The following is a 15,909-nucleotide window of genomic DNA, read 5'->3' as shown; positions in this document are numbered from 1 at the left end:
TACAGTAGAGTCTCACTTATCCAACGTTCTGGATTATCCAACGCATTTTTGTAGTCAATGTTCTCAATACATCATGATATTTCGGTGCTAAATTAGTAAATACAGTAATTACTACATAGCATTATTTCATATTGAACTACTTTTTCTGTCAAATTTGTTGTATAACATGAAGTTTTGGTGCTTCATTTGTAAAATCATAACCTCATTTGATGTTTAATAGGCTTTTCCTTAATCTCTCATTATCCAAGATATTCACTTATCCAAGGTTCTGCTGGTCTGTTTAGCTTGGATAAGTGAGACTCTACTGTATATAAAAGGGTAATGAAATTTCAGCCTAGGACAAAACAACAAAACTGCACATCCCAGAAACACTAAACTTGGCAGCACAACCCCTCATCCATGCCTCTACGTTCATACAACAAAAAGGAAAATAAAGTCCTAATTAGAGGGAGAGGAATAATTGTTTTTATTCCAATTGCTGCCAGTTAGAAGGCTAAGCTCCGCCCACTTGGTCTCCTAGCAACCCACTCAGCCCAGGGGACAGGCAGGTTAGGCCTCACTTAGGCCTCTTCCACACTGCCTATAAAATACAAATTATCCCATTTTAACTGGATTATATGGCAGTGTAGACTCAAGGCCCTTCCACACAGCTATATAACCCATAATTGTTTTATAGTCGTGTTACTGATATTGATTGTTTTATCGGGCTAGGCCCCATGTAAGCCGCCCCGAGTCCCTTCAGGGAGATGGGGCGGGGTATAAAAATAAAATTATTATTATTATTATTATTATTATTATTATTATTATTTATAATCTCATATTATCTGCTTTGAACTGCATTATCCTGACTCCACACTGCCATAGAATCCACTTCAATGTGCATTTTATACAGCTATGTAGAAGGGGCCTCATATAATCCAGTTCTAAGCAGATAATATAAGATTATAAATATAATATGTAATAATTACTGTGATATAATAATACAGAACAATATAATCTCTAAAATCAGGACAGTAAATAAAGAGCAACACTCTGAAAGCATAAGCCACAGCAACGCTAGTAAATAAATAAATAAAACATTGACTACAAAAATGGCTTGGATAATCCAGAAGCTTGGATACGCGAGTCTTGGATAAGTGAGACTCTACTGTAAGAGTAGTTTAGTTGCAAAGTCAGCAGGAGGGAACCGGAGGAAGAAACAAAACCTGAATCAGGCCTTTGGAAGAAACTACTTTGGACTTTCTTTCTTTTGTCCTAAGAGGCCTGTCTGGCTGCAGGTGAAACACACTAGTCCTTGAGTCTGGGATATATGGGGAAAAGCGCCGGGAGGATTGGGAGAGTCTGTTCCTCCAGTTGCTCTCGAAGAGATCGAGTGTCCTGTCTTGGGAAGGATAGAAAAAAAGAAAGAAAGAAAGAAAGAAAGAAAGAAAGAAAGAAAGAAAGAAAGAAAGAAAGAAAGAAAGAAAGAAAGAAAGAAAGAGAGGAGGAGGGGAAGCCGGCTAAGCCAAGAGCCTGGGGCGAAAAGGCTGTTTATTCCCAGCTCCCACACCCAAAAGAGTCACCCTGGCAGGAGGAAGTGGGGAATGTCTGAGTGACACATGGAGGCGCACACTCACTCACTCTCTCACTCACTCCCTGACACAGCACACAAACAGCCGAGTGAGCACACCTCCTCTGCCTGCCTGCCTGCCTGGGGAAGAGACTCGCTCTCTCCTCCTTCTCTTTTCTTCCTCCTCCCTTGGCTTCTCTGCTCTGCCCAGCTGTTCCCAAATTAGAGGAGTTGCTTTTTCCACCCGCAACAACATGGGGAACATGGCTTGTGTTCCCCACGCATCTGGGAGGCTCAGATATTCCTTTTCGAGGAAGCCTTCGCTCAGGAAAGAGTGAGTATTATCATCCCCAAATGGGGCTTTGTCTACTCTCGGGGAAGAAAAAGCCTTTCTTTGACTGGGCTTGTTCCTTTCTTGGGGAAGTTTTGAAACTCCCAATGCAGTCTGAACTGTGGTATATGGTCGGTGTCGGAGCCCTGAGTTGCTGAACTTGCGGACCGAAAGGTTGCAGGTTCGAATCCGGGGAGCGGAGTGAGCTCCCGCTGTTAGCCCCAGCTTCTGCCAACCTAGCGCTTCAAAAACATGCAAATGTGAGTAGATCAATAGGTACGGTAGGGAAGGTTTTGGGTTCTATACCATAGGACTGAGCATTGATTCTGTGAATGTAATATGTATATGATGCTCTAATATACATATTGTATATGACTTATGTTTTGAACCATTATTGTGTTTTATATAGTTCATTACATTGTTTAGAATAGACATCTGTGTTTATCCAATGGTACAGTAGGGAAGGTAACAGCACTCCATGCAGTCATGACAGTGGCCACTTGACTTTGGAGGTGTCTATGGACAATGCCGGCTCTTCGGCTTCGAAACGGAGATGAGCACCAACCGCCAGAGCGTGAGTAGAGCAATAGGTACTGCTCCGGCGGGAAGGTAACAGCGCTCCATGCAGTCATGCCAGGCACATGACCTTGGAGGTGTCTATGGACAACGCCGGCTCTTCGGCTTCGAAACAAAGATGAGCACCAACCCCCAGAGCGTGAGTAGAGCAATAGGCACCGCTCCGGTGGGAAGGTAACGGCCCTCTATGTAGTCATGCCAGGCACATGACCTTGGAGGTGTCTATGGACAATGCTGGCTCTTCGGCTTAGAAATGGAGATGAGCACCAACCTCCAGAGTGTGAGTAGAGCAATAGGCAGTTCGAAAACATGCAAATGTGAGTAGATCAATAGGTACAGGAAGGTAACGTTGCTCTATGCAGTCATGCCTATGGCCACATGACCTTGGAGGTGTCTACGGACAACGCCGGCTCTTCGGCTTAGAAATGGAGATGAGCGCCAACCCCCAGAGTGTGAGTAGAGCAATAGGTACTGCTCCGGCAGGAAGGTAACGGCACTTCATGCAGTCATGCCTATGGCCACTTGACTTTGGAGGTATCTATGGACAATGCCGGCTCTTCGGCTTAGAAATGCAGATGAGCACCAACCCCCAGAGTGTGAGTAGAGCAATAGGTACTGGTCCGGCGGGAAGGTAACGGCACTCCATTTGATGTATTTTCAGATGATTTATTATTATTATTATTATTATTATTATTATTATTATTATTATTATTATTATTATTATTAGAAACACAGCAAGATGAGTCCACAGCAGACACTCTGCTGGATGTTGTATTGGATCACACGTCGGACACTTCCCAAGTGTCTGGGACTGTTGTTGTTATTATTATTATTATTATTATTATTATTATTATTATTATTCCATGGGAAATTGTGAACACTTTTAGACCAATTGATATACAGAGCAATTCCATGCATGCCTCCTCCCAGCCCCTAATTCATTGGGGTTCAATCCCAGGAAAGTGTCCCTAGGATTGTGTCCACAGTCACTTAACTTTGCAACACTTTTTCCCTATTGTGCATTCAGTGTAGAAAATCTTCCCAACTGCATAGGCATTGTTGCACACTCTGCATTTTCCTCTCATATGCAGTGCCTATTATATTTATATACTAGCTTGGGTTATATGAAAAAGTCAAATTTTAATTGTACAAAACGCACAAGGTTGTGGGTGAGCTACAGCGGACATCATGCCAGGTCAACCCCGAGAAACTCCATCAGTACTTGAAGTTTGTTATGTTGGGCAAGTTTGCTCTAGATCAGGGGTCCCCAAACTAAGGCCCGGGGGCCGGATGCGGCCCTCCAAGGTCATTTACCTGGCCCCCGCCCTCAGTTTTATAATATAATATTTTTATATAAGTTTTAATAATATAATATATTGTATATACATATAATATTGATAATAATCTTATGTTATACAATATAATACTAATAGTAATACCATATAATAATATTAATTATATGTTATATATTACATATTATAGAATAGTATAGTGGTATAGTTCAATATAGTAATATATAATGCTAATATTGTGTTATGCTAATAATATAATATATTGTATGTACATACAGCTGCTCTGAGTCCCCTTCGGGGTGAGAAGGGCGGGATATAAATGTAGTAAATAAATGCAGTAAATAAATAATTAATTTTAGACTTAGGCTCAACCAAAGTCTGACATGACTTGAAGGCACACAACAACAACAACAACAACAACAATCCTAATTAACTTGACTATCTCATTGGCCAGAAGCAGGCCCACACTTTCCATTGAAATCCTAATAGGTTTATGTTGGTTAAAATTGTTTTCATTTTTAAATATTGTATTGTTCTTTCGTTGTTGTTGTTGCTGTTGCACTACAAATAAGACATGTATAGGAATTCGTTTGTATTTTTTTTTCAAATGATAATTCGGCCCCTCAACAGTCTGAAGGATTGTGGACCGGCCCTCTGCTTAAAAAGTTTGGGGACCCCTGCTCTAGATGACTCATAGGTGGGGTTCAATGTGCTCTCTGACTGTAGGGTAAACTACAACTCCCACTATGGTGAGTCAATCCCTGCAAACCCCTCCATTAGGTTGAGTTAGTCATGGGGGTTCTGTGTGCCAAGTTTAATCCAGGTCCATCATTGGTGGAGGTCACAGTTTCCCTGGTTGTGAGCCAACTACAATAATAATAATACCGTGTTTCCCCGAAAATAAGACAGTGTCTTATATTAATTTTTGCTCCCAAAGATGCACTAGGTCTTATTTTCGGGGATGTCTTATTTTTCCATGAAGAAAAATTCACTTTTATTGTTGAACCAAAAAATGAACATTTATTATATACTGTACAGTAGTTGTCATCACAAACCAGCATAACCAGACTAACTGTGAATCCTATCAAGAATTTCTTGTTACTACCAATATTTCCATGTACAACACTCTATCGTACGTACATTTACCGATCCTGCATGCTCTGGTGTTCTGTTTGGCGGTCATGCTTCCAAACAAAAATTTTACTAGGTCTTACTTTCAGGGGAGGCCTTATATTTAGCAATTCAGCAAAATCTCTACTAGGTCTTATTTTCTGGGGATGTCTTATTTTAGGGGAAACAGGGTAATAATAATAATAATAATAATAATAATGATAATAATAATAATAATAATAATAATTTTCCAACTGCAAAAGGCCACCCTGCTGGGATCTGTGCACATCATCCGAAAATACATCACACAGTCCTAGACACTTGGGAAGTGTTCGACTTGTGATTTTGTGATATGAAATCCAGCAAGTCTATCTTGTTTGCTGTGTCATAATAATAATAATAATAATAATAATAATAATAATAATAATAATACATCACACAGTCCTAGATACTTGGGAAGTGTTCGACTTGTGATTTTGTGATATGAAATCCAGCAAGTCTATCTTGTTTGCTGTGTCATAATAATAATAATAATAATAATAATAATAATAATAATACATCACACAGTCCTAGATACTTGGGAAGTGTTCGACTTGTGATTTTGTGATATGAAATCCAGCAAGTCTATCTTGTTTGCTGTGTCATAATAATAATAATAATAATAATAATAATAATAATAATAATAATAATAATACATCACACAGTCCTAGACACTTGGGAAGGGTTCGACTTGTGATTTTGTGATGTGAAATCCAGCATATCTATTTTGTTTGCTGTGTCATTCAATAAAATAATAATAATAATAATAATAATAATAATAATAATAATAATAATAATACATACCACAGTCCTAGACACTTGGGAAGTGTTCGACTTGTGATTTTGTGATACGAAATCCAGCATATCTATCTTGTTTGCTGTGTCATAATAAAACAGTAATAATAATAATAAGTCCTAGATACTTGGGAAGTGTTCGACTTGTGATTTTGTGATATGAAATCCAGCATATCTATCTTGTTTGCTGTGTCATAAAATAATAATAATAATAATAATAATAATAATAATAATAATAATAATAATAATAGACAAAATTATGATCTGCCAACTGCAAAAACTCAGCCGCTCTCAGGACCTCAAGATTGAACTTCAAAGACTCTGGCAGAAACCAGTGCAGGTGGTCCCGGTGGTGATGGGCACATTGGGTGCTGTGCCAAAAGATCTCAGTCGGCATTTGGAAACAATAGACATTGACAAAATCATGATCTGCCAACTGCAAAAGGCCACCCTACTGAGATCTGCGCGCATCATCCGAAAATACATCACACAGTCCTAGACACTTGGGAAGTGTTCGACTTGTGATTTTGTGATACGAAATCCAGCATATCTATTTTGTTTGCTGTGTCATAAAATAATAATAATAATAATAATAATAATAATAATAATAATAATAATAATAATAATAGACAAAATTATGATCTGCCAACTGCAAAAGGCCACCTTACTGGGATCTGCACGCATCATCCGAAAATACATCACACAGTCCTAGATACTTGGGAAGTGTTCGAATTGTGATTTTGTGATACGAAATCCAGCATGTCTATCTTCTTTGCTTAGTCATACAATAATAATAATAATAATAATAATAATAATAATAGTAATAATAATAGACAAAATTACGATCTGCCAACTGCAAAAGGCCACCTTATTGGGATCTGCGCGCATCATCCGAAAACACATCACACAGTCCTAGACACTTGGGAAGTGTTCGAATTGTGATTTTGTGAAACGAAATCCAGCATATAGACCTCATTTGCTGTGTCATACAATGTCGTTGTGTCAATAATAATAATAATAATAATAATAATAATACATCACACAGTCCTAGACACTTGGGAAGTGTTTGACTTGTGATTTTGTGAAACGAAATCCAGCATATAGACCTCGTTTGCTGTGTCATACAATGTCGTTGTGTCAATAATAATAATAATAATAATAATAATAATAATAATAATAATACATCACACAGTCCTAGACACTTGGGAAGTGTTTGACTTGTGATTTTGTGATACGAAATCCAGCATATAGACCTCGTTTGCTGTGTCATACAATGTCGTTGTGTCAATAATAATAATAATAATAATAATAATAATAATACATCACACAGTCCTAGACACTTGGGAAGTGTTTGACTTGTGATTTTGTGATACGAAATCCAGCATATAGACCTCGTTTGCTGTGTCATACAATGTCGTTGTGTCAATAATAATAATAATAATAATAATAATAATAATAATAATACATCACACAGTCCTAGACACTTGGGAAGTGTTTGACTTGTGATTTTGTGATACGAAATCCAGCATATAGACCTCGTTTGCTGTGTCATACAATGTCGTTGTGTCAATAATAATAATAATAATAATAATAATAATAATAATACATCACACAGTCCTAGACACTTGGGAAGTGTTCGACTTGTGATTTTGTGAAACGAAATCCAGCATATAGACCTCATTTGCTGTGTCATACAATGTCGTTGTGTCAATAATAATAATAATAATAATAATAATAATAATAATAATACATCACACAGTCCTAGACACTTGGGAAGTGTTTGACTTGTGATTTTGTGATACGAAATCCAGCATATAGACCTCGTTTGCTGTGTCATACAATGTCGTTGTGTCAATAATAATAATAATAATAATAATAATAATAATACATCACACAGTCCTAGACACTTGGGAAGTGTTTGACTTGTGATTTTGTGATACGAAATCCAGCATATAGACCTCGTTTGCTGTGTCATACAATGTCGTTGTGTCAATAATAATAATAATAATAATAATAATAATAATAATAATACATCACACAGTCCTAGACACTTGGGAAGTGTTCGACTTGTGATTTTGTGAAACGAAATCCAGCATATAGACCTCATTTGCTGTGTCATACAATGTCGTTGTGTCAATAATAATAATAATAATAATAATAATAATAATAATAATAATAATACATCACACAGTCCTAGACACTTGGGAAGTGTTTGACTTGTGATTTTGTGATACGAAATCCAGCATATAGACCTCGTTTGCTGTGTCATACAATGTCGTTGTGTCAATAATAATAATAATAATAATAATAATAATAATACATCACACAGTCCTAGACACTTGGGAAGTGTTTGACTTGTGATTTTGTGATACGAAATCCAGCATATAGACCTCGTTTGCTGTGTCATACAATGTCGTTGTGTCAATAATAATAATAATAATAATAATAATAATAATAATACATCACACAGTCCTAGACACTTGGGAAGTGTTCGACTTGTGATTTTGTGAAACGAAATCCAGCATATAGACCTCATTTGCTGTGTCATACAATGTCGTTGTGTCAATAATAATAATAATAATAATAATAATAATAATAATAATAATACATCACACAGTCCTAGACACTTGGGAAGTGTTTGACTTGTGATTTTGTGATACGAAATCCAGCATATAGACCTCGTTTGCTGTGTCATACAATGTCGTTGTGTCAATAATAATAATAATAATAATAATAATAATAATACATCACACAGTCCTAGACACTTGGGAAGTGTTTGACTTGTGATTTTGTGATACGAAATCCAGCATATAGAGCTCGTTTGCTGTGTCATACAATGTCGTTGTGTCAATAATAATAATAATAATAATAATAATAATAATAATACATCACACAGTCCTAGACACTTGGGAAGTGTTCGACTTGTGATTTTGTGAAACGAAATCCAGCATATAGACCTCATTTGCTGTGTCATACAATGTCGTTGTGTCAATAATAATAATAATAATAATAATAATAATAATAATAATAATAATAATACATCACACAGTCCTAGACACTTGGGAAGTGTTTGACTTGTGATTTTGTGAAATGAAATCCAGCATATCTATCTTGTTTGCTGTATCATAATAATAATAATAATAATAATAATACATCACACAGTCCTAGATACTTGGGAAGTGTTCGACTTGTGATTTTGTGATATGAAATCCAGCAAGTCTATCTTGTTTGCTGTGTCATAATAATAATAATAATAATAATAATAATAATAATAATAATAATAATAATACATCACACAGTCCTAGACACTTGGGAAGTGTTCGACTTGTGATTTTGTGATGTGAAATCCAGCATATCTATTTTGTTTGCTGTGTCATTCAATAAAATAATAATAATAATAATAATAATAATAATAATAATAATAATAATAATAATACATACCACAGTCCTAGACACTTGGGAAGTGTTCGACTTGTGATTTTGTGATACGAAATCCAGCATATCTATCTTGTTTGCTGTGTCATAATAAAACAGTAATAATAATAATAAGTCCTAGATACTTGGGAAGTGTTCGACTTGTGATTTTGTGATATGAAATCCAGCATATCTATCTTGTTTGCTGTGTCATAAAATAATAATAATAATAATAATAATAATAATAATAATAATAATAATAATAATAGACAAAATTATGATCTGCCAACTGCAAAAACTCAGCCGCTCTCAGGACCTCAAGATTGAACTTCAAAGACTCTGGCAGAAACCAGTGCAGGTGGTCCCGGTGGTGATGGGCACATTGGGTGCTGTGCCAAAAGATCTCAGTCGGCATTTGGAAACAATAGACATTGACAAAATCATGATCTGCCAACTGCAAAAGGCCACCCTACTGAGATCTGCGCGCATCATCCGAAAATACATCACACAGTCCTAGACACTTGGGAAGTGTTCGACTTGTGATTTTGTGATACGAAATCCAGCATATCTATTTTGTTTGCTGTGTCATAAAATAATAATAATAATAATAATAATAATAATAATAATAATAATAATAATAATAGACAAAATTATGATCTGCCAACTGCAAAAGGCCACCTTACTGGGATCTGCACGCATCATCCGAAAATACATCACACAGTCCTAGATACTTGGGAAGTGTTCGAATTGTGATTTTGTGATACGAAATCCAGCATGTCTATCTTCTTTGCTTAGTCATACAATAATAATAATAATAATAATAATAATAATAGTAATAATAATAGACAAAATTACGATCTGCCAACTGCAAAAGGCCACCTTATTGGGATCTGCGCGCATCATCCGAAAACACATCACACAGTCCTAGACACTTGGGAAGTGTTCGAATTGTGATTTTGTGAAACGAAATCCAGCATATAGACCTCATTTGCTGTGTCATACAATGTCGTTGTGTCAATAATAATAATAATAATAATAATAATAATACATCACACAGTCCTAGACACTTGGGAAGTGTTTGACTTGTGATTTTGTGAAACGAAATCCAGCATATAGACCTCGTTTGCTGTGTCATACAATGTCGTTGTGTCAATAATAATAATAATAATAATAATAATAATAATAATAATACATCACACAGTCCTAGACACTTGGGAAGTGTTTGACTTGTGATTTTGTGATACGAAATCCAGCATATAGACCTCGTTTGCTGTGTCATACAATGTCGTTGTGTCAATAATAATAATAATAATAATAATAATAATAATAATACATCACACAGTCCTAGACACTTGGGAAGTGTTCGACTTGTGATTTTGTGAAACGAAATCCAGCATATAGACCTCATTTGCTGTGTCATACAATGTCGTTGTGTCAATAATAATAATAATAATAATAATAATAATAATAATAATAATAATACATCACACAGTCCTAGACACTTGGGAAGTGTTTGACTTGTGATTTTGTGATACGAAATCCAGCATATAGACCTCGTTTGCTGTGTCATACAATGTCGTTGTGTCAATAATAATAATAATAATAATAATAATAATAATACATCACACAGTCCTAGACACTTGGGAAGTGTTTGACTTGTGATTTTGTGAAACGAAATCCAGCATATCTATCTTGTTTGCTGTGTCATAATAAAATAATAATAATAATCTTTCTTTTTCCTTTTTTCTCTTTCTGCCCCCTTTACCTTCGATTTTATTGTATTGTTTTGCTTTAATAAAAACTAATTAAAAGTAAAAATAAAATAATAACCATAATAATAAAACTTTATTTATATCCCGCCACCATCTCCCCGAAGGGACTCGGGGCGGCTCACAAAAGCACACAAAAGTGCAGCACACCTAAAACACAACAGTACGTGACCAAATAAAATAACAATGTAAATGTACATAACAATTTTACGCAAAACATGATAAAACCCTATTTAAAAATTCAGTAAAATGCACCAGTGGCTGTGGATATAAAATAGGCTGTATTCAAATATAAATCCCTATTCCAGACTTCCCCTTTTCATCACAAGTAGAAAAGTTTAGGAAACTTCATAATTCCCAAAATTTAAACATTAGTACATTCTTATTTAGGCCTGAGGAGATGGACATTATCAATAAGTTATATTACCTTCAGCTTTGCCTACAACTTCTATAAATCCTTCCAAAGACCTCTAGTATTTTTTCTTGGTCATGGGGCTTCTTTATGCCAAATTTGGTCCAATTCCATCATTGGTGGAATTCAGAGTACTCTTAGATTGCAAGTGAACTATACATCCCATTACTTACAACTCCTAGAAATCACTGTATCCTGATTTACTTTTTGAACCAACCAGAGCTGTCATTCTTGCTCAGTTACAATGCTGCAAAGCACGTGATTTTGTACGCACGTGCTGTACGCACGCATTGTTTTCGTTGGTGCTGGATTTTTTTATAGTCACCGATTTTGTCAAATTTTCCGGTATTTTAGCCACACAATTCCGATCTGCTCCGGTATGGAAGGCGGTATTTCTTATACCAACACAGCTTTGTAAATAAACTTTCCAAAGTTACCACCCTGCAAATTCTTTTGCCGCTAAGCTGGGACATGTGATAATTTTGTTTGGGTTCATTTTTAAGAATGTACCAAAGGTTGCAATTTTTTGCAAATTCAGGATAGGAAAAAAAAACTTTTAAGATTTAGGATGTTTGATCGGGCTTCTCCCCATGTGAGCCGCCCTGAGTCCGTTCCGGGAGATGGAGGCGGAATACAAATATAAAATTATTATTATTATTATTATTATTATTATTATTATTATTATTATTATTAGAAACACAACAAGATGACTCCACAGCAGACACTCTGTTGTTTTGGATCACACGTTGGACACTTCCCAAGTGTATTATTATTATTATTATTATTATTATTATTATTATTATTATTATTATTATTATTAGAAACACAACAAGATGAGTCCACAGCAGACACTCTGTTGTTTTGGATCACACGTTGGACACTTCCCAAGTGTCTATTATTATTATCAACACAACGACGTTGTATGGCACAGCAAACAAGATAGATATGCTGGATTTCGTTTCGCAAAACCACAAGTCGAACACTTCCCAAGTGTCTAGGACTGTGTGATGTATTTTCTGATGATGTGTGCAGATCCCAGTAGGGTGGCCTTTTGCAGTTGGCAGATGGTGATTTTGTCAATGTCTATTGTTTCCAAATGCCGGCTGAGATCTTTTGGCACAGCACCCAGTGTGCCCATCACCACCAGGACCACCTGCACTGGTTTCTGCCAGAGTCTTTGAAGTTCAGTCTTGAGATCCTGATAGCGGCTGAGTTTTTCCTGTTGTTTTTCGTCAATGCGACTGTCACCTGGGATGGCAACATCAATGATCCAAACCTTGTTCTTTTCCACAACTGTGATGTCTGGTGTGTTGTGTTCCAGAACTTTGTCAGTCTGGATTCGGAAGTCCCACAGTATCTTTGCATGTTCATTTTCCAATACTTTTGCAGGTTTGTGATCCCACCAGTTCTTTGCTGCTGGGAGGTGGTACTTGAGGCATAAGTTCCAATGAATCATTTGGGCCACATAGTTGTGCCTCTGTTTGTAGTCTGTCTATTATTATTATTATTATTATTATTATTATTATTATTATTATTATTATTATTATTATTATTATTATTATTATTAGAAACACAACAAGATGAGTCCACAGCAGACACTCTGTTGTTTTGGATCACACGTTGGACACTTCCCAAGTGTTTATTATTATTATTATTATTATTATTATTATTATTATTATTATTATTATTAGAAACACAAAAAGATGAGTCCACAGCAGACACTCTGCTGGCTGTTGTATTGGATCACACGTCGGACACTTCCCAAGTGTATTATTATTATTATTATTATTATTATTATTATTATTATTATAAACACAATAAGATGAGTCCACAAGCAAACAATCTGCTGGCTGTTGCATTGGATCACACATTGGACATTTCCCAAGTGTCTATTACTATTATTATTATTATTATTATTATTATTATTATTATTAACACAACAAGATGAGTCCACAGCAGACACTCTGCTGGCTGTTGTATTGGATCACACGTCGGACGCTTCCCAAGTGTCTATTATTATTATTATTATTATTATTATTATTATTGTTGTTGTTGTTGTTGTTGTTGTTGTATGACACAGCAAACAAGATAGATATGCTGGATTTCGTATCACAAAATCACAAATCGAACACTTCCCAAGTGTCTAGGACTGTATTACTATTATTATTATTATTATTATTATTATTATTATTATTATTATTATTATGACGATGTATGACGTTGTATTATTATTATTATTATTATTATTATTATTATTATTATTATTTGAAACACAACAAGATGAGTCTACAGCAGACACTCTGCTGGCTGTTGTATTGGATCACACATCAGACACTTCCCAAGTGTCTATTATTATTATTATTATTATTATTATTATTGTTGTTGTTGTATGACACAGCAAACAAGATAGATATGCTGGATTTCGTATCACAAAATCACAAATCGAACACTTCCCAAGTGTCTAGGACTGTATTACTATTATTATTATTATTATTATTATTATTATTATTATTATTATTATGACGTTGTATGACGTTGTATTATTATTATTATTATTATTATTATTATTATTATTATTTGAAACACAACAAGATGAGTCTACAGCAGACACTCTGCTGGCTGTTGTATTGGATCACACATCAGACACTTCCCAAGTGTCTATTATTATTATTATTATTATTATTATTATTATTATTATTATTGTTGTTGTTGTTGTATGACACAGCAAACAAGATAGATATGCTGGATTTCGTATCACAAAATCACAAATCGAACACTTCCCAAGTGTCTAGGACTGTATTACTATTATTATTATTATTATTATTATTATTATTATTATTATTATTATTATGACGTTGTATGACGTTGTATTATTATTATTATTATTATTATTATTATTATTATTATTATTTGAAACACAACAAGATGAGTCTACAGCAGACACTCTGCTGGCTGTTGTATTGGATCACACATCAGACACTTCCCAAGTGTCTATTATTATTATTATTATTATTATTATTATTATTATTATTGTTGTTGTTGTTGTTGTATGACACAGCAAACAAGATAGATATGCTGGATTTCGTATCACAAAATCACAAATCGAACACTTCCCAAGTGTCTAGGACTGTATTACTATTATTATTATTATTATTATTATTATTATTATTATTATTATGACGTTGTATGACGTTGTATTATTATTATTATTATTATTATTATTATTTGAAACACAACAAGATGAGTCTACAGCAGACACTCTGCTGGCTGTTGTATTGGATCACACGTCGGGCACTTCCCAAGTGTCTATTATTATTATTATTATTATTATTATTATTATTATTATTATTATTATTATTATGACGTTGTATGACGTTGTATTATTATTATTATTATTATTATTATTATTATTATTATTATTTGAAACACAACAAGATGAGTCTACAGCAGACACTCTGCTGGCTGTTGTATTGGATCACACATCAGACACTTCCCAAGTGTCTATTATTATTATTATTATTATTATTATTATTATTATTATTATTATTATTAGAAACACAACAAGATGAGTCCACAGGCAGACAGTCTGCTGGCTGTTGTATTGGATCACACGTCGGACACTTCCCAAGTGTATTATTATTATTATTATTATTATTATTATTATTATTATTGTATGACACAGCAAACAAGATAGATATGCTGGATTTCGTAAAACAAGGAGCCATGTTAGCCTAAAAGGGGCCCTATATCCACAAAGGCGAAGTGTGTTAAAGCACTGAGCTGCTGAACTTGCAGACTGAAAGGTCCCTGGTTCAAATCCCGGGAGGGGAATGAGCGCCCGCTGTTAGCCCCAGCTCCTGCCAACCTAGCAGTTCGAAAACATGCTAATGTGAGTAGATCCATAGGTACTGCTCCGACGGGAAGGTAACAGCGCTCCATGCAGTCATGCCAATGGCCATATTACTATGGAGGTGTCTACGGACAACGCCGGCTCTTTGGCTTAGAAATGGAGATGAGCACCAACCCCCAGAGTCAGACACGACTGGACTTTACCTTTACCTTATCCAGTCCATGACCGTACTTTGAGAATAGTTTTGGAATAGAGCTCTGGACATGATAGTGAGAGGATTCTGAAAAATATAATCCTTCCAAACTTTGATAGTTTCTGTTTCCCCAAGAATGCTGGAGTTCTTCTAAGCTGCCAACTTATCAGGAAAGCACTAAGCATTTTGGGGACGGGGCAAATCAAACAACAACACCTCTTTGATTCCTGATGATTCCTGAGATTTGTTCTCCTAAGAGCCTTGTGATCCAGTTGCTGATTTCGCCCCATGCCTTCCTGACTCGCTTTGTTTGCTTGCCTTGATCTCAACTATGTTCTCTTTTTTATTGCTTTCCAGACAAGACAGTAAGAAGAAACTAGCCGGCCTCTTTAATTTTGAACCAGGACAGGAGAGGGATGTTAGCTCCGACAAGATCCTCCAGTATATCCCTGGAAAAGTAAGTACAATGAGCTTTTGTGGGATGGCTATCTTATCATGTCTTGTTTGTTCTCACCTCCTCCTTTGTCTCATACATAAGTAGGTCGCTATTATCTTATTTTAATAGACGAGAAACTGAGA

The 15,909-nt window shown here is 35.3% G+C and overlaps 1 protein-coding gene and 1 long non-coding RNA gene across 2 annotated transcripts in view; one reads left to right on the top strand and one right to left on the bottom strand.

Annotated features, from left to right (window-relative positions):
• Positions 1-15,909, bottom strand: part of LOC134294474 (uncharacterized) — a 70,409-nt gene that overhangs the window by 7,442 nt on the left and 47,058 nt on the right. The gene's annotated exons all lie outside the window — the stretch shown is intronic.
• Positions 1,279-15,909, top strand: part of plekhn1 (pleckstrin homology domain containing N1) — a 71,547-nt gene continuing 56,916 nt past the window's right edge. The window contains exons 1-2 of the mRNA XM_008118586.3: positions 1,279-1,883; positions 15,688-15,787. Of these exons, the coding sequence (XP_008116793.2) occupies positions 1,804-1,883; positions 15,688-15,787 (180 nt within the window). The 5' untranslated portion in view covers positions 1,279-1,803. The remainder of the gene's footprint in view (positions 1,884-15,687; positions 15,788-15,909) is intronic.

Source organism: Anolis carolinensis, unplaced genomic scaffold (assembly GCF_035594765.1).
Source record: "Anolis carolinensis isolate JA03-04 unplaced genomic scaffold, rAnoCar3.1.pri scaffold_15, whole genome shotgun sequence".
Lineage (NCBI taxonomy): Eukaryota > Metazoa > Chordata > Lepidosauria > Squamata > Dactyloidae > Anolis > Anolis carolinensis.
Note: the sequence above shows the minus strand (reverse complement) of the source record. Positions and strands in the feature narration are given on the sequence as shown.